General features: G+C 43.7%; 1 protein-coding gene across 1 annotated transcript in view; it reads left to right on the top strand.

The window, feature by feature from the left end:
* The window catches only part of btbd11b (BTB (POZ) domain containing 11b), a 118,515-nt gene that overhangs the window by 44,953 nt on the left and 50,295 nt on the right, over positions 1-23,267 (top strand). Inside the window, exon 2 of the mRNA XM_080436750.1 lies at positions 19,707-19,859. Coding sequence (XP_080292876.1) covers positions 19,707-19,859 — 153 coding nt within the window. The remainder of the gene's footprint in view (positions 1-19,706; positions 19,860-23,267) is intronic.

The following is a 23,267-nucleotide window of genomic DNA, read 5'->3' as shown; positions in this document are numbered from 1 at the left end:
TCTTTTAAAACATTCACCACTCCACCGGGCGATTCCCAACCTGTGGGCCGGGGCCCCACTGGTGGGCCGTCAGGATATTGCAAGAGGGCCCACAAATGTTTGGCAAAAGACTTAAGATTTTATTGATGATGTAACATTAATATTGGAACGTTTTAAAATGTCATGGTATTTTTGTCTTTAAAAGCTTGACATTTTTTCATCGTGATACAGATAAATAGGAACTTAAAGTATACTAAGTTAGTTCCAAGCCGGAAAGCAATCAATTGACTGATCATTAAACACTTACGGTTTCCGGGCCCTGATCCAGAAAGGTTTGGGAACGGCAGCAGTAGACCTTTTTCGCTAAGTCTGAATATTCACCTTGAGGCTAGAGTGCCAAGCAAAGGACTTCATAACTCATGAGACTGTTAGACTGTTAGTCAATACTTCAACCCCAGCTTTTCGGCGGCCTTCAGACATCACATTGTCAGGTGATTTGAAAAGGCCCTGACCTGGATTCAGCCTGATGCCTGCTGGTACACTAGCTAGCTCTGAGGAAGACACTCAATATACTGTAGACCTTTTCAAAGGAGGAGGTTATAACATTTTCATGTCAGCCATCATTGTGGTTTAAAAAAAAGAAGAAGAAAAAAATCAACTGATGGCTTGTGACATGTTTAAAGGCTGTTGTCATTGTCATTCCGTCTTCATGTTGATATGGCTGGAGGATCGAAAGGTCTGAAAGGTAGCCAGTGTGGTATGACATAAAATGACGCCTATGGTACCATGTCACCTATGTGAAAGAAGTCAAAGGTCAATTACAGTGCAGTAAGTGACATACAGGCACATGCTTATGGAGAAAAGGCTCAGCAACTACAGTCAAAAAGGGGGCATTGTGAGAGATTATTAAAAGAAAATATGTGCCGTTCACGAGTCTTATGACGAAGCTGAAGTTTAACTTTGATCCACCCTTTGATGTGAATGGCGTCCAGTTAAGTGTTTTGGAAAATGGCTGTAGAGGCAGGCAGTGTGTAGGCCCACTGTTCACACTCATACCCTCCATCAAGAGCTGGCCTGTAATATCCCTGGCAGCCAAGCTCCGCATTACATAATGCATAGGCGGGTGTCTGTTGTGGAAAATGCAAGAGAACCACTTTTAATGGCTTAAGGGTAATAAGTAACGTAAACAATTCCGAAAATCATTACCAACAGCGGGCACAGTAACGGCAATTCCCAAATGAAAAATCACATCAAGGCACAAATCCCAGAATATAGGGTCTTAAACTGTATGTTGTACCATGACAAAGAATGCTGATCATGCGGTATTGACAGCTCTGCTGGTATTACTGCTCTTCATTATGCTCATGTGCTCTGGTGAAAGCGAATGGATTTTGCAGGCAAATCCTCAATACCGTTTATCAGCATATAACAGCACCGTTTGTCAGCCGTGTGCATCTGATAATGATAATATGTTCCGCATTAAACCACTGTCATCTTCTTTTTAGCTCGCCTAAAACGCTTTGACGTGCAATATCAGTCAAGCAGTCATGCATTGAATAACACTGGTCACTGGCAGTGAAACTCAAAGTTTAACAGGCGTACTTGATGACTCGCCCAGTTTTGGACGACGAGAATAGTTGGACCTGATCAGAGGAATGAGGCAAGCGGAACATTTGGAAAACAAGTTAATCATCTCTTATCCCTACCCCTTTCTACACTGGCTTTCAAACTTCTTGTGCCCCAAGGCACACCAATGGGCAAGGCAAAGTCTCAAGGCACACCTGTTTTCATAGCGAAAATAGCCAATCTACACGCTCACAATGATGTGTCACACCGTGACGCGTTGTGCACTTGTAGATCTGCTATATTTTTTAAATGTGTGAAAAATTATAAAATGTTCATAATTCTTTTCCTATAATGACATGCCCCAAATAGTTTCAACCAGGTTGAAAGTGGTTATAGAATTTGCCTCTGTATTGGGAAATAAGTACTGATAGTAAACAAAAAAAATTGTTTCAATAGTTGTAGTGTAGTGTAGTTATACACAAACTCCCAAGGCACACCTGGACTTGTCTCACGACATATCAGTGTGCCTCCGTCAGAGAGCTACTGGGGGCTGCAGTGGCCTCTTGGGAATCGGATGGATCACGATTCAATCCCCGGCTCCCCGTGGGGTTAGTGTCCTTGAGAAAGTCACTGAACCCCTTAACTGACGAGCGGGTTGGTACCTTGCATGGTTGCCCCTGCCGTCGGTGTGTGAATGTGTGTGTGAATGGTTGAATGTAATGCACATTGTATAGTGCTATTCAAATGCACAGTTTACCTTACAATTTTGCCTGCCTTACTTTTAATCAATTGATTGAAAACTTTACTAACAGTTTGGCCTACAGGCAGTGCATCTGGCTTCGTCTATTTACACCATATCTCTGCTGTCGGGCAGAAACCTCCAAACTCCAATTTTTTTCAGGAAATGACAAAAGCAAAACAAAAAGTGGAGTTAGGAGGTTTTGTTCATCATTGATAAGAGCAAGCTCTCAATGAGGTTGGAGTTCAAAAGGGGGTGGAGCCTGGAGTCAGCAAAACCAGCTAACTCCATCCCCCTTTGATGCAGTTAGCTGGTTTAGCAGAAAGTTTTAGGATCCAATGGAGTTGGTTTTGTCAGAAGTGCTTTTTAATACTTTTCATTGGTTCAATACTTTCAATAGGTTCAATAGCACTGATTTATGGAAAAAAATGAAAAAGCGTCAACATGGAGTTAGCTGGTTTCTGCCCGACAGCAACAAATTATACTGTAGCTTACCATACAAACATTCTCCCGGGGATCATGTAAAAACCAAGCATTTTCCCATTCCAAGTCTGCCAACATCCTCGAAGTCATCAGCTGATCACTCTTCGTGATGGAAACCCAGCCAAACTCGCTCGCAGTTCATGTATTTCACTTTCAGTGGACATATTTTAAACCTAGAGCTCTATGATGCTGGCAGACTTCCATCACAGACCAAGCAGCCAAGTGCATTAAAGCCACACAGATGAAGTGCCACCGCCATCCAAGCAGAGAAAAAAAACAACTGGAGCTTGAGCTGCAGTGCCTGGTGGGAACTTGGGGGAATTGGCCGCCGTTAATTATTCCAAATGACTTGAGCACGTACACCATGAGTATGATAAACTGAACATCCCCTTCACACACTAGGGATGCAGCTGGGATGCAACAATGTGGTATCACGGGGGGCGCGCGGGGGGGGGTCGTCCGTCGTGGGGTGTAGCTGTAATCAGCATGGTTGTGCTTCCCTGAGACAATGATCACTGAGACAATGATCACTGTCTTCCTAAAACAGAACTGTGTGGGTGTCCAGTTTGCCCAAAAGACTAAAGTCTATTATTTGCAGAGGAATATACCAGTATTCTCCTACAGTGAATGGTTGGAAGAGACAATGGGGTCCATTGACATATGAGTGTACGAAACAACCCCTCAGGCTAAGTTGTCTTAAGGCGTGTGTGGGCAGCATCACACCTATAGCAAAATACGGTATATGATCTTCATCATCATCATCTGTCGACCACAGTCGAGATAAAAGACAATCGGGCACGCCACTCTGGTTTATCTCCCTTTGCTTTGGCCAGATCTTTCACTTTGAGTCCAGTGTTTCTGGCACTATAGCGTCTATACACAAATAGCCTTCTTCCTCTGCAGTAGTTATGGTGATCTGGGTGTTATAAAATATATAATATGGTATTTTTATCATGGGAGACTTTACTTGAGGACAAACTATAAATGCTTGGTCACACAAAGTCACTCAACTTTATTAGCAAAAGCCCCTTATTATGCCTCTAAAGGACTTCACCGGTTTTGCTTTTTTGAATCTTTTAACTGTGAGTCCTGCCTCGGGAAGCTGCAGTTGAACACTGAGCCTGGCCTGAACAATCATTCCCTTTTTACCTTCATACCCCTGGCATGCAGTGTGTGCTGTATGGTTCTAAGAACTAATACAAACGCTGAGGGTAGGCTATGAGAGAGAGAGAGAAAGAGAGAGTGTTTGTGTGCGTGTGCGTGTGCGTGTGCGTGTGCGTGTGCGTGTGCGTGTGCGTGTGTGCGTGTGCGTGTGCGTTTGTTTGTGTGCATGTGCGAGTGTGCGTGCGTGCGTATGTGAAATTACAGTATATTACTATACTTGTGAGGACCAAATATACCACAAGTATAGTAAAATTTGAGAAATGGACATTGTTGTGAGGCCAACTTTCCCAGTCCTCACACGTTAAATGGTTGTTTTGTGGTTAAAGAAAATATATTTTTGGAGTTAGGCTTAGGTTTAGGAGTTGGGGTTTAAGTTAGGCCTAATACTACTACTATACTATACTTAGTTGTGTGGTGGTGTCGTGCACCAAAAATAGCTGATCTACAAGCGACGGGTTGCAAGCTTATATATCGTCTATTTTCGGTGCACGACAGCAGCTAAGTATTACTCAGGCTTAAGGATTAGGGTTGAAATTGGCCAGAAAGTGGTAAAAATGGGAGTCCATAAATATTTATGTCCTCGCAAGTATAGTAAAGTGTGTGTGTGTGTGTGTGTGCGCGCCGCACATGCATGCATGTGTGCTTGCGTGTGTGTTTGGATTTGAAGCAGACAGTGCCTGCCAGCTTCCTCCACCCTCCTTGTTTCCCACAGCAGAGCCAGTGTGCCGGGGGAGAGAGGCTGGGAAAACATCAGGCGTAGGAGGGGAGACCCAGCTTTACCTGGTGCTTGTGTGTGTGTGTGCCGGGGCCGGCTGAATCTAAAGCTGAGTGAGTCGGTTCAGGGCACGATCCCAAAAATACGATAGCTTCAATATTTGCTTTGGCTGCGTCTGTTTGCGCCGTTAAGGGAGAGTCTGTTAGAAGGTACACTTTTAACCTGCAATAACAATCCTGGTATTGGGTGCATATCCTCGTTTAGTCCCCCGAGGGAAAACAGAATGCGCTGTGTACACAATTTGGTTTGATATTTAGTCTCTTTTTTTTTGCATAAATGGAACCGCAGCTCTGTTTTTTTTTCTCCTTGTACTAGTCTGTATAAAAAAAGGATAAAAGGCCGGTGTCAAAGGAGTTCGGAAAAGATGTGGAAAGATGAGTTCGCGTGACTGATTGAGCACGAGTTTAAAGGGATTCTGCAAATTGCTCAATTAGAGTTTGGCTGGTGTTCACCCCCGTATAGCCTGAAGTACCAGCGCCATCATCACTCACCCATCAAGACACTACAAAGAGGGCATTGTTATCGGCCGCGTTTTCCACATTTTCTGTAGTAGGAAACAGTGGTTGTGTGGGCCGGTCGGGGCTCTCCCCTCTGATGCCTGATTTGTACCTAGCCGCGTGCGGGTGCCGCGCACCCAAAATAGCCGGGCCTACCGCGACGCGTAGAGAGCTTGAGGGTCGGCTGTTTCCGGTGCGCGGCACCCGCTAGCAGCCGAGTACAACTCAGGCTTGAGGTTTTGAACACCAGTTCAGTCTGAACGACCACATTGCCCGCGCTGATTCTCTCACATTATCAGAGCGACGGAGCCGGTATTTGCGTATTGGAGACGGGCGCTGTGAGGGTTGTGTCATGTCTCCCCTCCCCCTCCCCGCGGGAGGATCCCTCATCGCTCCTTGCCAGCCCTGGCTGGCCCTCTTCCAGCCCAGTGTCGCAGCCCCTTCACAATGTCTGGATGATAGATTACCCAAGGTGAGGTAAACAATTACCCAGCAATTTGGAGCGCCGTGGCAGCATAAATTGCTGCTCGCCATTCCCGAAACAACACGGAGAAAGATGAATCAACAATTAAAGTATTTTCCCCTCGCTGTGATGGTATATTGATCATGGCTTGTATGTAGCCAGATGCCGCATGTGCGCATTCATTCATGCATGCACACACATGCACACAAATACTATACACATTGCCATTCACACATGCACAAACAAGCAGGGTGTCTTTCTTTATGCGAAGAGCAGCGGAGCGAGGGGAAACCTCACAGCTTCGCGGGCTGCGTGTTACCTTACGGATGACTGATAATTGACTTGTCCGCCCATTATGAGTGCAACGAGCCAGCAGCAATCGCACAGTTAGTCAAGAATATGAGAGAGAGAGAGAGAGAGAGAGAGAGAGAGAGAGAGAGAGAGAGAGAGAGGGCAAAGTGAATGTGTTTGGCATGTCAGTCTTTGTGGTGACGCAGGAGCCAGTGGGGGTCCAGGGCCACCGTAGAGACAGCAGCAGCTATGACAGATTATTTCCGCTGTAGTTTACAGTTATGGGACTCAGGGGAGCAACGGAGGAGACACAGATAAACTGTGTGTGTGTGTGTGTGTGTGTGTGTGTGTGTGTGTGTGTGTGTGAGTGTGAGTGTGAGTGTGAGTGTGAGTGTGAGTGTGAGTGTGAGTGTGTGTGTGTGTGTGTGTGTGTGTGTGTGTGTGTGTGTGTGTGTGCTCGTGTTTCTACAGTATATATACCGGTATGTTTGTGCATGTTCACGCGTTACATTTGCATACATATCTGCACTTGCTTGTGCACACGTGTGCATGGTTGTGTGCGTGCGTGCGTGCGTACGTACGTGCGTGCGTGTTTGTGTATAGATAAACCTTTATTGATCCCACAAGGGAAATTCAGTTGTCATGGTAGAACCACAGCTGGACACACAGAACAGATACAGGAAAAAAAGTGTGCATGTGTGCGTGCGTGCGTATGTGTGTGTACTTACTGCATATGACACAGTGGAAGAAACATAAAGCAGAACAGTGACAGGCAGCAGAGTAGAGAAAAGTGTGAGTCAGTGCTAAACTGTATGAGTGAAACTGTATGATAAGAAATGCAGGGTCTAGCTCTAATGTAGATGTATGTAGATTGCCGTCTGGGTGAATAGGGTTATTGTGCACAAACTGGCACCTCTCAAAGGGGAAAAAAAGACAGACTGCCTTTGAGGTCATTCTGTATGAGAACAAGTTCCTTTTTTTAACCACATGAACCCCAGCGTCCCTGTTCTGGGGCAAACATACAGTTGTAGATCGGCTATTTTTGCCGAAGATATTTTAGTGTAGAGTGAAAACAGGAGGCGTCCTAGCATAGAGCCTGGGGGACTCAACTGAGGCCCCGTTTAGACGAGAACGGTCTCTAGAGAAAACGGCAAAATAAAATATCAGATGTGCCGTCCGTTTAGACGGCAACGGTATTTTTGGGGGTTGAAACCGCAACAATGTGAAATATTTTAAAACGCTCCGCCTCACGTCTCCATGTAAACGGGCACAACGGGGGAAACGGCAAAACGTGTGTCGTCGTGGATAAAGTCGACTCACGCCGCCGCGTATGCTATTACATCGGTGTAAACAAAGCATCTATTTTTGCTCGTACAGTTCCCGTTCTCGCCCCCCCCCCCCACTCGCGGCCCGACAGTACCGCAACACGGCACTGCTGCTTTGCCAATGTAGCAACGTTTTTTTGTTAAATGTGTGTGTGTTGAATGTGTGTGTCAGGGCTTGGAATGGGCGGGGTGTGTGAGAACGGGAACTGTACGAGCAAAAAGAGGGACGCGTAAACAAACAGCTGTAATAGGAAGTAGAAAGGAGTTTCTATGCATGCGTGACTGGTCTATCTGGCAGCGCGTCTCACCGCCACCTAGCCACCTGGCATGCACACTACAGCGTTTTCAATCACTTTGGCGTCTCCATGTAAACGCAGAATAACAAGACCAGGAGACCTGGTTCTGCCAGACCCCTAGTGGTTGAAATCTGAATGGCTGGGTAGGAAAAGAGGGACAGACCGACCGACCGACCGACAGACCGACTGACAAAGCCTCCTGTAGGCCGACCCCCTGGGTCTGGCAAAAAGTGAGAACTCAACGGCACTTTGTCGTTTTCTGTTCTGATCGTTACCGTGTAAACGTGGCCTAAGTATACAGTATAGGGTTTAAGTGGTTAAAGAGCTCCTGCTCCTTTGGCAACTTATCTTATCTTATCATTTTCTTACATCCACAACAAATTCTCCCTTCTCAATCCAGTATGTTTTTTTCCATACTCAAGCCTTAAGCCCCAAATTCCTGAAAAATAGCAGATCTTTAAGCCCAAACAAGCTTCTACAGTAGATCAGCCATTTTCGCTGTGGCAGAAATCGTACAACGGAGCATAGATATAGCCATTACGTTCCGGCACATTCCACTGTCAAAAATAGAACAAAAAATACTCGTCCATATACAAAAACAAGCCATCTTCCTCCTGATTGCATATATTTTCTCTGCTGGGTGTTTTTCGTGTAGTGTTGATACCAATGCTATCTCACACACTGACACGTTGTCAATAGCGACAGCAAGGTGTTGCACGAAGTTTCCTTGCCGCCCGTTGCAGAGAAAGTGTGTGGTTAGCAGCCCCGCAGGGACGGCTTCTCCAAAATGTGTACATTTTGCTCTTCGTTTAATGGAAGATCCTGCAAAGCCATATATCTCAGAAACGCAGAGGTAAACAACATTAATAGTGCATGATGGTCCATGATGATAACTTAAGTACACACCACAGGCTCCCTGTGAATCTCTACCCCCTTCTTTTTCATCATTACACACACATGCTCCCGCACACACTCACATACGCACGTTTGCATTACTATACTTATGAGGACAGAAACGTTTTAGGGTGGTTATTTTTCATTATGAATGCCATTTAACCGATATTTTCCTAATTGTACCATTAGCTCTAAAAACCTTTGTTAACCATGAGAACATTATGTGGGGTCCAATAAAATGGACCTCTCAAGTCAAATTTCTGAATTTCTACTATATTTGTGGGGACATCTGGCCTCCTACAGTAAGTATAATAATACCTGGCATGTGAGCACGCGCACGCACGCACGCACGCACGCACGCACGCGCACACGCACGCACGCACGCGCACGCACGCACGCGCACACACACACACACACACACACACACACACACACACTATTTAATTTCTTTGTATCTATGGAATTATTGCACTTTGCTTCACATTTATGATGTTCTTGGCCAAGTGGCAAAGCCAGAGCTATAAAATTTAACAGGGCCCAGTGTTTACATGTGGCTCAATATGAGGGTGTAAAATGAATGACCCGTCCCAGAGCAAAATGTCCGTGCTGCAAATCAGTCATATTCTTTAGTCACACTAGTTCTCTGTGCTAAAATGAGCAGTTACTTCAGAACAGCATTGCGTTAAACCGGATTACTTACAGCATCTGCTTATCAGTGGTTCATGGATGTTTCTATTTATTTATGCATTTTCCACATTTTTCATAGCCATCTCGACTTTATATTCTGATTTCACTATAACATGCCACAAAAAAGGAACACACACCCTTCCCTCTCCATGTCTAATGAAATGTAAAATATATTTGACAAAAACGATGTATTTTCACCTGAAGTGTGTCTACACACACATGTAATTTTTTTGTCATACTGTTCGACACTGTCATTAGAGGACGGACTCATTAGCCTTTAGATCAGAGGGGTTGAACATTGCCAGTACAACTCAGTGTCTTAAGCACTTAAACCCTATATGGTTGACCGGAGTCCCATAGGGCTCCGGTGTATTTTCTGTTATTGTGGGGAAAACTTTCCCAGCACGGATGCTGGGGTTGTGGCTAACCACTTTCGACCCGGCGGCCCTATTGGGCATGTCATTATAGGTGAAAATTGTAATTTCTCACAGATTTTCCAAAACAAAGAATATGTAATCTAAATATGATAAACATGTTTTTGAGCTTGTGGAGCTCAGAAGTATACTGCACAGGGCTTAAGTGGTTGAGATCTTACTTGACAGAAGAAATGAGATGAAAAGGAGTGGGATAATGGCAAACGAGCTCAGGATAGAATAACATGCATGCAGCCCACTGGGACACTGGTTTCCTTATGATTAGAGAGCGTTGCGTAATGCTGCCCTTTGCTGTCTGTCAATCAGCTGTGTGTGCGTGTGTGCTTGCTCTCGCACACGCGCGCGCGCGTGTGTGTGTGTGTGTGTGTGTGTGTGTGTGTGTGTGTGTGTGTGTGTGTGTGTGTGTGTATGAGTGTGTGTGTGTGTGCAGTCTATAATGTAGTGCTTTCATCATATTTGAATTGTATAGGGGCGGAAGGAGCACTGCAGTATCCTACTGAAGTAGAAGTAGTTACTTGACTTGAATTTGACTCAAGTTAAATCTTTGTATTTCTTTATAAGAAAAGCTTTCTCAAAGCTTGACTTACAAGAGAAAAGAGGTTCAAATCAAACTTCAGTAGAATCTCCTCCTGATAACCATTTCTGCTGCCATAACAGCAGAAATGTAGGCTATTCTGTTGTTACCTTTCCAAAAGTATTTGAAAACCATACAATACAGAAAGTAGTAGTCCCTGCAACATACTAGCGTCATGTCCAGGGGGTGTACTTGTACATCAAGCCGCCTCACGCTACAGAAACAGGAGGTGGGCTCCTGCACTATGGGCCACAGAAAGGCACAGAAAGGCTACTCTTACTTACAGCATCTATATTGAATCAAGTGCTGGAGTCGAGTACTTTGTTCGCCACTGGTAATTAGTAACATTCCATCCCCCTTTTCAGTAGCTCTGTTTGTCAGCTGCCAGTCTCAGTGTGGCGCTGTTGTGCCTGCTGGGCCGTGTCCAAGCTGCCCAGTCACCTCCTGCTGATGCCACTGTCTGTGCTCCATTTCCGCTATCACCCTACATGTCTCTCATCGCTCACCCAGCTTCAGTTACTTTAATGCGCTGTTTCGGATCCGACGCTCCGTGTTTGTTTTCGAATCTCCTTGTCAGGACAGCAAGACGCGTGCTTCGTAGGATGAAGTATTGATTTTACGAGGGAGATTCATTAACGTGGCTTTGCTGCAAGATTGTTCTTAATTGGAAAGAGACTAGATCTCTCCAATCAATGGACCGTCAGGAGAGAGACATTATTGTTGGCCGTGGCCGGGACGGGACTAGATTAGAGGCGGTGTACTACGCACACTCTCTGGAACGTGACCACGTTCGCTGCTTTTCAGTCACGTACAAAGCCTTGTGCATAACCGTCGGTATGGTATGCATGTGTGCATTTGAGTGTGCATTTGTGTGTGTCTTTTGACTGATCCCCTGGTTGACATGCCTTCTCCCTACGCCACGTTCCTAACTCAAGCAGACATGTGCACATGTGTATTTTCTCACACAGACAGGGCCATGTGTGATCCAACTGTGTCAGCGCCACAGCCCCTCTGTACTGTATATCTCCCATTAAGGACTCATGTGGTCGGTGGCTATCTCAGGGCCATACTGTGGTCGCTTACTGTACAATCCCAGAACCCAAGAACGTATGCCCCCGGAGGTTTTACAAGGAACCGCAAGCAACAAAGAACTAACAGGCTCACCAGTGCCCCGCACCACTCCTTTAAAAAACAAGACACATACGTTTCATATTCACACCTTTATTCTTGCAACAAAACACAACCACGTGGTTCAGAACAAACGGCATGGTTGTTTAACCGCTTCAGTCCTATATACTTAGTTGACCAGAGTCCCCCAGGGCTCTATACTTGGTCCGCTGATTTAGTCCCTACACCAAATCTCTTCGCCCCCAAAAATAGCCACGCTCACATTGTGATATGCAAGCTCACAACGCATCGCAGCGTTACACATTGAGAGCTTGTAGATCTGCAATTTTTTGCAGGGTTGTTTTTCCCAGAATAGGGGACGCCGGGGTTCCTGTGGTTAAAGTACTGTAGGTATTCAAGCACACATGTCCCCACACCATTTCCCTCGCTCCATTGCTCTATGTCTCCTTCTCTGATCTGTGATTTCTCAGCATACATATGGTAGCCATCTGGCCTGGCAGGGTAACGCCGTAGCCCAGAGTGGGCCAGCAGCGCTGTGGCCTGTGTGTGGAGTAACACGGTTAACCCTTTACAGCCATAATGAGGGACTGGTAAGGCCTGGTTTGTACTTAGTTGTGCACGGGTGTCGCGCACCTGACAAAAGCCAATCTACAAGCTGACAACACAAAGTGTTGTGAGCTTCTAGATCGGCTTCTGGATCGGCTATTTTAGCAACTCAAGTTTAAATTTGGCGTAACCGAGCAAATAACTTTCTCTCCATACTCTGATATCACTTTGTGCATAACTCACCGTGTCTCATTATCTCTGGTCTCTGTCGCTCTCATCCCTGCTCTGCGTCTCTCCTTCTGCCACTCTTAACTACTTCTCCCTCTGAGTCTCACAATGAGTCGAGTCAAATCACTATCATTTCCAGCAGGCGTTGTCATTCTTCTTCAGAAGTGCTCTGCATGAGTTCACCTGACAGGAGGGAGTCTCAGTGAGTCCTGTATTGTGTTCAGTCAGTGTTGGATTGGGATTGCACCATTGTGCCTGAGCAAATTCTTTAGCCCAGGCTATATACCATACTTGGCAGTAAAGTGTTTCTTGATACTGATTCTAATCATCAGTCTGACAGACTCTTGTCCTACAGAGTTGCAGAATGTCTGCTGACGGGCAGTTCCGTGCACGTCCCTCCAAAATAGACTTAAATGCAGGGTAGGACCCACATTGACCCACATTGCACCAGGCCAGCATCCTTCCCTTTTGCTCGAGTCAAGCTTTTTGGAAGGGGGAGGCCCTGCCAGTTTGATGTAAAGATCACCCTGCCCTCTGCCAGTTTGATGCAAAGATCACCCTGCCCTCTGCTAGTTTGATGCAAAGATCACCCTGCCCTCTACCAGTTTGATGCAAAGATCACCCTGCCACCTGCCTGTTGGATCAAAAGATCAGGGTGGGTTAAAAACCAATAAAGCAACGATTAGCATTCATCAAAACTACTTTCTGGTGAATTGGATCCTGACATATTGCAGTCATCACGCATAGCCTATTACTTAAATATTAAGCTGTCTCTTACAGTATGTCTGTTTCTTATTTAATCAAGTCAAATGTACATTCTCCTACAGCACTGCTCTTAAATTCTGTATGGTATATTGTTACTGTACATCTTATGCACAAGTGAAGTTTTGTTCGGCTTCCTTTGGATAATATAGCAGCATAAGTACTAAGAATCTTAAAGAATTGTAAACCAAAAAAGTAAGAGAAGAGAGTAAACAAGAGCAAAATAATCATTAATAAAAATGGATCAGCGTATGTAACAATGTATGCGTGGCCTATTATACACCTGTACAGTGTACACCCCCAGCACTTATCAGTAGCTGCTACAGTACCTTATACTTTATACACAACACCACAGTACCATTCAACAGTTTTAGGTAGGAATGGTTAAACGTAACAAAAATGAGGTCTAAGTAGGCTACACTTATTTTGTGAACGTAAAGTGCAGATTCTGGTGTCCATGTACTGTACGTACTGTATAGGCCTGTCTTTTTATGGTGCACCACTTGCCAAAGCACATTCCTTGCATGAACTCCATATTTGGCATTACGGTATTGCCAAATGATTTCATAATTGACACACCACTAAGCCACCAGAGCAAGTGCGTGCAGTTCAAAATTGCTAAACTTTTCTAAATTAACAAATACTTGTCATTCTTTGTATTCTTTGCGGCAGTAGAATTGGAGCCTGTGTTCCCAATTAAACCAGGGACGTCTATGCTCCAGATCCTTTCAATGAGGCTGTTCATTACTGAATATTCTTGTTACTGACTGATGCATTCATTGCATGAATGACATCTTAATGGGAACTCCTGTACACACATTACTTATTCTCCAGTGGCTTGCCTGGAGGAATCCTCTCCTCTCATCTCTCTATATCCCTCTCTCACTCTCTCTCTCTCTCTCTCTCTCTCTCTCTCTCTCTCTCTCATAAAGTTTAGTTTCAGACATGAAAGCGCTACCGTACTGAAGACAGGACTGGTCCGTTTAAAGAGCTCCGTATCTATCATTGCTATGACTCATCTCTACACAATACAAATATCAGTGCTCTAGCTAAAGCCACTTTACCAAATAAGAGAACAACAAACAACCCATATTATTATCTTACACCATTTGACATGACAGCTGACATTTTCTAAAACGCATCCTTTCCCCTTTTAGCTGAACCTTTTTGTTTCTTTTTTTTTTTTGCTCTGTTGGCGTGTCAGAGCTGCAGTCTTACCGTATATGAAATGCAGACAGGCGAGCTGTCACCATCACGTGACTACTAGCGGCTAGCGTCACTAGCTAGCTTTCATGTAAGACCTCCGTCATTTCTTCCCCCGAGGGAAGACAGTGCCTTGCATTAGGACAGGCAGGGGTGGGGGGGGGGTACAGTCACCTTGCCGCAGCCTGGCCTAAGAGCACAGCACTTCACAGTCAGCTGTGCTCGCACCCTGTGGTATCCCCAGGCCTACGACAGCACACACAGTAAAGTCCTGAGTGTTCATTTAACTCTGAGAGCTTACAAATGGTTTTGTTCACTCTCAGAGTTACACGTGGATAAATACTGAGGATTTATTTCGCTATTAAAGAGCAGGACAACGCAACAGCAAGGTGTTTTAAAGTGCATTTTTCTTGCATTTATTACGTTTGTTAGTACACACACTGGTACAAACACCGATATTAGGGTTGTGGGATGTCAGGCTTCACCCACTCCAGTTAGGTGTGGGTGTCAGTTTCGCTTCACAAAAGGTTGCATATCAAGCAGCGATACTGAAGATCAGTTGATAGCTGTTAATTGTTTTGGAAGAGAGTTGCAAAGCTGTAGACTAAAAAAACAAACAACAAAAACTAATAACACGCTTTAGCGGCTAGTACAAAGGCTTTTGTAATTGACTAGAGCTTACAGTTACATGTAAACAAAAGCTCTGGGAATCTTGGCAATCTCTCTGACGCACCCTTCTAAAGCCTGTCCAACACAAACTCAGTGGGTCCGACTGAAGGACAGCCAAGGGATGGGGAGATAGATAGAGGATGTACAGCAGAGGAGGGAAGGAGGCAGGGACAGAATCCCACTTCCCCGGTTGTCCCTCGGTGGTGGCTTTACACAGCAAAATCCTGAGTGTTCATTTAACTCAGAGAGCATAACCATGATGGACCCTTACGCTGCCCTGCCAAGGCAAAGTGCAGTAACTACGGGAAAAAATCGCTGAAAAAATGGTTTAAATGTGATTCAACTGGTCAGCCAAATGAGATATCGGCATATAAGTGATATTACACTAATTGTACATCTGTTCTTGAGGTAATTGTTTATCCCCCCAAATCACAAAGGCTAATTTGACCTTTGGGATACACAAATAAGTCGGTGTGTCCAAAAACGTAGTTACTGCACTTTGGCTTGGCAGGGCAGCCGCAGGCGTTGGGAGAAGGCTCAGGTTGGAACCATGTAGGCTATGAGTGATATAGTGGAGCAGTGGTTCTCAACCTTTTCTGGATCAGCACTTACAGGTGGCAGCAATTTGTAACTGGCCCCTGTAAAAAGTCTAAGCTTATCACCAGAAATGCCCCCCAACTGTTTACTGTACACATTTTTCTTTACTACTCGTTTTTATGATGTTTTTGCATATTATTGTGTATTGTTTGTCTTTAAATGTTTCGATGAATTGAATACACAGGACCCCAATGGAAACAAGCCATAGTGCTTTCTTTGGTTTAAGCCTTTTAGCATCCTTTTGTATGGAACTGTACCTCTGTGCTTTTTTTTGCAAACTGTTATTAAAGTATTCAATCAATCAATCAAAGATTAAGGCCCACTTGAAAATATCAAAAGCGTTTGCAGCCCACCCATCTGACAAGTGGTCAGATAGTCAGATTAAGTGGTCAGATCATGGGTGGGCCACGTGCATTTTCAGAGCTTCAGTTTATTTTAATGATCAATCAATCGATTGTGTTCTGGATTATGGAGCCAAGGTAGTATTTTCTTTTAATATTAATCATAAAAATCTTGGTGTTTTGCTTATTATTTGGCGGCCCACTTATACTATCCTCACGGGCCACAGGTTGAGAACCACTGCAGTAGAGTACATCCACCACCAGCATCACGACACATGATATTTGAGTTGACGAATGGGTTGATTTTAGGGTGTTCCTTAGTGTGTGTGGGGGCGTGAACAGACTGCAATTTCTAAAATTGTAGCTTTCAGCTCATCAAAAGAGGTGGCACATGTCCCCAGTAGCAACCTCTGAGTGGGCGATTGACTTGTTAATATAATTGTGTTCAATGGTGGCGCAGGAAGGGGATAAAATCAAAGGTTGGACGGTGCCAGGGCAGGCCTCCTACCTACTGCTTTAAGTTGCTTTGCTTGAGCTTTGCACACTTGTGTATCAAAGTGGCTGCATGGTGAGCCAAAAAAAAAAGCAACAAAGAACGTGTTTTAGAGCAATTCATATTGCCATGTATACAAAAAGAAAGAGAAAACAACATTTGTTTTGGAGTTTTTTTTGTTTTGTTTTGTAATTACCTCTAGGCCTATATCCCTTCATATTCTCAAGTGTTTTTCTGCTGTTATTTTTTCTCTTTTCCTTTTAGTTTTTTTTTATTCCTGTTTTATGTTTTTAGATGAATACTTTGTTTATGTGCTGCTTGTGTTTTCGCAAGCTAGTACTGTATGTTTTGTTCTAGATTAGCAATTTAGGCCAGATTCTTATTGTACTTGTTTAACAAGGAAAAGACTCTGAAAGAATAATATGCCTTCGGGCTTCTTCCTTTCCTGTACTGTAACTACTATTTCTCATTTTTTATAAATGTACTTGTACCCTTTATATTGTTCAAATAAGCTAAACTAAACTAACAGTAGCTTCATTGTCTGTGGCTTTAGCAGGGAGAGACTGAGTCAGTGAGATAACCTGACCTGTCACAGCTACAGCAGCTGCTGGTGTCTGCTGCTCTTTGTTCCAGAGTCAGGCTTGTTGGAAACACGGCCTCAGTTCTCTGCACCTGTACCGTGCAGAGATCCGTACACCATTGCTTCTCAAAAGTGTGGCCCGGGGACACCCAGGGGGCCTTGAAGGGGGTTCTAGGAGGTCCCCAGCTAAATTACTTAATATACAGTAGTATCAAGATCAGTTTAACCACTTTAACTCTATATAAATTGGCTATTTGAAAATACTAAGACATTAAGACACAGAGCATTAAAGGTGCACTCCCAACAAAATGATAATATTTGTTGGAGTGGCGCGATTACATACAAAGTCAATGCAAAGATGCGACTTGGTGCGACGTTGCATCGAGCAGCACGAACGGGGCGACGTGAACGAAGCATTCCGTCGCCTCTGTATCTTCGCTCCAGCTGGAAAATCCCAACTTCGGGAACGCAGCTTAACCCATTAAGACCTGAGGCGATTCTTTAAAAAAATCTAAATCCTAACAGTTTGTTTGAAAAAAAAAAAAAAAAAAAAATCACGATTTTTCAAAAATAGCAGATCTACAAGCTCGTAGCGCGGCACTCGGTGCCGCGCTATGAGCTTGTATATCTGCTATTTTTGAATAGCCAAAGAAATCTCATGTGACATAGATGCGTTCCAGGTATTAATGGGTTAAGAGAGTGCAAATCATCTCACCTCTACAGTTACTATGCTAACCTCTTCCACCACCCCACCACAACACCCATCTACAATATGCGATAGTCCCTCATCATCTATGGTGTTTAAATATGCTTTCCTATAGTTCAAACATAAAGCACCGTAGAATCTGTAACTGATTTTTGGAGTTGACATTTTGCACACGGGGTGCTGAAGGGAGAGAGAGTTCCTTGAGCTTGAACGAAAAGAACAGCATCTACTTAACCTCTTTCACAATGTTGCATGATATCGCTTGGTTGAGTTATTATTCAAAGGAAATGTGCTGACCGACCAGAAGTGCTCTGGAACCAAATAGTGTCCTAATCGGTTTCAGGGGTGATTTGCTTGAAGAACTGCCTGCTCCCTAAAGATCAATGCGTAATGTCACCTTCACCGATGGCTGCGTGCACGTCAATTAAATTAGCCTAGTATTAGGACAGAGGAGCCACTCAAACCGAAGCTACCTTTTTTTTCCCCTCCAGCCACTGCGGACCGAGTAGACAGTCATTTGGTTACAGCCATTTCATAATTTGACACACTGCAGGCACTAAGTGTTGTGCAGCACAAACTGTTGAATATAATAATAGGGACCCAGTCGACGGAGGGAGCCGGGAAGCAGTCTGGCTTGTCATGCTGAGCGCTGGGGCAAATAAGGAATGCACAAGAGAGGAGGTGTGAATAATGACATTGCCTCAGAAATATACGGCAATATTAGTTTACAGAGAGCACTTTGATGGGTACAAGCTTGACAGCGTAATTAATGTGTAGCACTTGTAGCCTCGCACAGATCAGTTCTCTTATGATAATGTGTTTCAATTATTAATTCTGTATTTTTGATAGCGACGTATTCCATCTCTTATGAGCCTCTTTTATTCTTTCAGAGGAAATCCAATCCAGAACTTATTTTGTGAATAAAATGTTATTTCATCCAATCTGTATGGTCTATATAACACAGGGGTCTTCAACGTTTTCAGGCCAAGGACCACCTAGCTGAGAGAGAGATGGGCAGGGACCCCCTCTATATTATATCAAATTGTGTTTCTTCTTTTTTTTTACTTGGTCTGCTCTGTTTTCCCTCTACACCTATATCTCTTTGCCAGAAATAGCTGATCTACAAGCTCACAACGCCTCGCAGCGCGAGGCGTTGTGAGCTTGTAGATTGGCTATTTTTGGCTAAAGTTCTCCTCAGAAAAGGGATGCTAGGGTTCAAGTGGTTCATGTAAAAAAAAAAATCATATCACACGAAGATTTTGCAGACCCCCTGTAGTAGCGCTGAGGACCCCCTAGGACCCCTAGGACCCCCTGGTATAACACATGTTGCTGGAGGTCTTTCCCTACTCTTCCATTGAGAGATTATACCATGGTGTCAGGTAATACACCTACTTGTTGACAAGTATTGCCTTAAAGGAGTAGCTCACCCAAAAAATGACATATTTTCTATCAATTACAGATATTTTAGATTTTGTCGCATTCCGGAGCCAATAATTTGATGACCGGGTCATCGGTCAATAGGAGACTCAATAAAAGACTCTTTGAGTCCGCCGGTCATCAAAATATTGGCTTAGGAATGCGACAAAAGTAAAAAATAATCTCCATGAATTCAAGGCTTCATGCGGTGTGTAATTGATAGAAATGTATAAAAAAAATTGGGTGAACTACTCCATTAAGCTCATAAGAGCAGTATCTACCCTGGCCAAGCAGTCTTGGATGAGCGGTAGATCTCCCATGCTGGAGAGACCTGGGTTTAAATCTCGGTTAGGACATAAAACATACGGCAGCACTTACCCACTTGTGGTCCACTGGGCTGTGAGGATATTGCAAATAATTGGTGATAACATGATAACAATAATATCATTGGGATACCAAGGAAAACTTAAAGTATATTATGTTAGTTCCATTGATCCAAGCCGGAACACAATTGACTGATTGATCATTAAAATAAACTATGCTCTGAAAATGCACGCGGCCCACCCATCTGACCACGTACAGTAATCGCATTCGACCATCTGACCACCCATCCGACCACTTAACACGGCAGCTGAATGGCTGCAGGTGTTAAGTTGTCAGATGCAGGGCCCACTTGAGTGGGCCCTGACTCAGAAAAGGTTGAGAAGCGCCGCCACGTGGGACCGCAGCTTTAACAAGAGGATTGCCTTGATGCTCCAATGTGAAAATGAAAGTGCCCACTTAATTACAGCAGCCGTCTTTCTCTCTCTCTCTCTGTCTCTCTGGGTATCTTTCTCTTTCTCTCTTTCTCTTTCTCTCTGGGTCTCCCAGGTGTGCTCAGCTTACCAGAGAGCCTGAGCCTTCACAGAGAGCAGCAGCAGCGCCCGGGGAAGAGTGGCGAGGGACGCACCTACAGCCAGTCTGAGCTGCGCTCCGTTGAACAGTGCCTACTGGCCACAAGAGTGGGCAGCATCTCTGAACTCAGTGAGTTAGTGTGTGTGCGTGCGTGCGTGCGTGCGTGTGTGTGCGAGTGTGTGCGTGAGTGTCTGCTATAATGTTGTGCTTTCCTCGTGTTTGAATTGTATGGCTAGCAGGAGCGCTGAAAAAGTACTCCAATATCCCACTCAAGTAGAAGTAGTTACTTGACTTAAATATTACTCTAAAGTGCTGAGCATCTTCATAAGACATGCTTTCTCAAAGCTTGAGTTATGAGGGAAAAGAGGTTCAAATCAAACTTCAGTGTAATCTCCTCCTGATTGAGCCACAACAGTATAAATGTAGGCTACTCTATTGTTGCCTTAGTAGTTGAATACAATATAATACAGAAAGTAGTTTAATACAATACAATAATACAATTCTACTCAGACTTAACCACTTTCCCCCCATTTTTTTCAAAATGTTTTTTATTTTAAAACATTTTTGCGGATGTTCGCATTTTGTATTTTGGCTATCTTTGCTATTCGTAGCACAGCGAATTATAAAGGGCTTAATTGGTTAGTGTGGGTTGAAGCAAACTTGAATTGATGGGTGCAAATCAATATTGTGCAATGAAAGTCACCAATTACCCAGTTCCCCTGCCATTCATTATTATGTCATTTAGCTTATAAGCTTGACAACCCCCAAGTCTTATAAGTTAATGAAATGTCAATTTGTTTATCATTCAAAGAATAATGGACACCAGGATGCTGTCGTAATACACTTATGAAGCAAAGCTGGCATTTAGGAAGATTTCACAAATAATGACTAGGAATATAAATACGCAATTTGCATAAAATAAAAAAAGTTTTTAGCATCATTTGAGAAATCACTGCATATTTACTGTGTTTCGGCCACTTGTCTGCACTCATAAAGGAATGTCCAACACTTTGTAACAGCAGCACTGAAACAGAGGAAACACACCTTTTTTCTTTGCTGGCTCCACCTTGTTTTGCTGTTTTGATTTGCATACAACCAACTAGGGTAGTTGTTGGTGGTATGCAATTTTGGAAATATTTGTACTTTTTAAAAAACTTTTAACGTGTAATGACAAACATATAATGAGAAATAGTAAGCGATTACCAATCGATTATTTTATAAAATGATTGATTATCAATGTATTTTTTTAATAATCAATTGGTAATCGCTCCCTATTTAGGGCATGTCATTATAATGTGAAAAGTAAAAAAAAGGTGAAAGTATTTCCAAAATAGTTAAAATAGCAGATCTACAAGCTCGCAACGCGCTGTGACGTGATGCATTGTGAGCTTGTACATCATGTGTGCATCAGCAGAGTACAATGGAAATAATTAAGACTGAGCTTTTTTGTGTTTCATCCGTTTGACCGTTGTGTGCATCTAATTCCACTTGTACATACGATTTTATAATAACAATAAAGAATTCAATAAAGAATTTAATCAATCAATAAAAAAAAACTACTGTAGTAAAGACATGAAATGTTACACTCTATATTAGATGATCTCTAAATCGATATATCTGACGCATGGTGCAATGTGATGGTCAAAGGTCAAGGTCGGCGATGAGCCAAATGGCTCACGGCTCTACACTGTAAAAAGCCTTAGTGTTAATTTAACTCAGAGAGATTGGTTACTCTCTGTTACAAATGGATAAATGAACACATTAACCCTACACATTCATGTTAGTTGACCGGGGACCCTCAGGGCTCTCTACTTGGTTCGCTCCTTTTTTCCCCTCAACATCAAATCTCTTTGCTGAAAAAATCCAATCTACATCGGCTATTTTCACCAAATGTTCACCCCCAGAATATGGACGCTAGGCTGCACAGAGATTGTACAAATGTAACCAAATAGACCGTTTGGTCAACGGGAGTTAAATGAGCACTCAGGATTTGACTGTGTAGGTTGTCCTGGTTTTCTCTCAGCGTGCTGTTTTTCATCTGGCTATCTCATAAAATGAGGGCTAAAACTGTGAGTCACATAATTGATGATAATGAGTCATAATTCTCAGAACACAGAATTCTTTCCTTGTAATATGCACAGCTATGTATAAAAAGCCAATCATCTCAGAACAGTTCACAAAATCTCACAAAAATATGACACCTTTTAGTACCAGAGTATTCCGCACTCTCACAGAGACAAACGGCGTTGTCATGGTATCGCCATGTCGAGGAGACGGCGGGGTTGTGTGACAGACAGCCTACCTCATGTGATTCTCAACCTTTTTCATTTCAAGGACCCCCAGTTTCATATGCATTAGGCCAGTGGTTCTCCAACATTTTCATGTGAAGGACCCCCAAATTGATATGTATTTGGCTGCGGACCTCCATCAGATTTTTTTTGTGGCCAGGGAAAATGTAAAAATATATATTTTTCCCCCCATATATTTAAAAATTGTTTTGAATATAGCAGATCTACAAGCTCACAATAAGTGAGCTTGTAGATCGGCTATTTTCAAATAGCTCACGCATATAGGGTTAATATATTAAACCTATATGCCCTATAATATATAGTATATTAACACATTTTGCTGGGGATCCCCTGGAACCCTCTCAAGGACCCCGGCAGGTCCCCGGACTCCACTTTGAGAACCACTGCATTAGGCCATGGACCCCCATTTCATACAATGTTTATGCCTGGGGGGAGTTCTACACTGTAAAATCCTCAGTGTTAATTCAACTCCCAAGAATGTAACCTAATGGACCCGCAAGTTCCATTCGGTTCCATTCGTACATTCTTGGAGTTACACGACCCCGTAAGGTTCCGTTCGGTTCCTAACTATCAATAATCATTTAAGCTGGGGACCCCCTGGAACCCCCATCAAGGACCCCTGGGGGTCCCCGCACCCAACGTTGAGAACCACGCACCAGCCTATACCGCGAGTGCAAGTGTAAACATTCATCCGCAGAATAAATGTCGAGCCAATCTCTCTCCGGGGGCGGACAACATGCAACGTCCCTGGAGGTCTGGAACGAGGAACAAAAAATAAATGAAATAAAAAAGATTTCAAGGACCATCGTCGCGGTCCTCCATCAGTGTGTTGTATTGATGAGGTCAGGCAAGGACTCCTTCTGCAATGTTTGCACTGCAAACAGAGTCTCACACAGCGCAGAGCGGTAGAGAGATAATGCTAGAGCTAATTCCACCGGTAATGTTATCAACGTGGCAGGAGGCAGGGGCATTCTTTCAAGTAGCTACAGATTAGGGCTGGGCGATATCGGGGCAATATCAAATATCACGAAATGTTTTGACCAAATACTCTTCCTTGATATCGATGTTGTGATGATGATATACATTTTATTTTAACCGCTTAAACCATCTAGTCTTAGTGAAACGGACCTGAGTTGCTTTTTTCAGTCTACACCAAATCTCAGTCTACACCAAAAATAGCGTGTGAGCTTGTAGATCTGCTATTTTTGGCAAATGTTCCTGTGTTCAC

The sequence above is a fragment of the Gymnoscopelus braueri genome (genome assembly GCF_963280865.1).
Source record: "Gymnoscopelus braueri genome assembly, chromosome: 9".
Taxonomy (NCBI): Eukaryota; Metazoa; Chordata; class Actinopteri; order Myctophiformes; family Myctophidae; genus Gymnoscopelus; species Gymnoscopelus braueri.
This window is presented reverse-complemented; position numbering and strand designations above follow the sequence as displayed.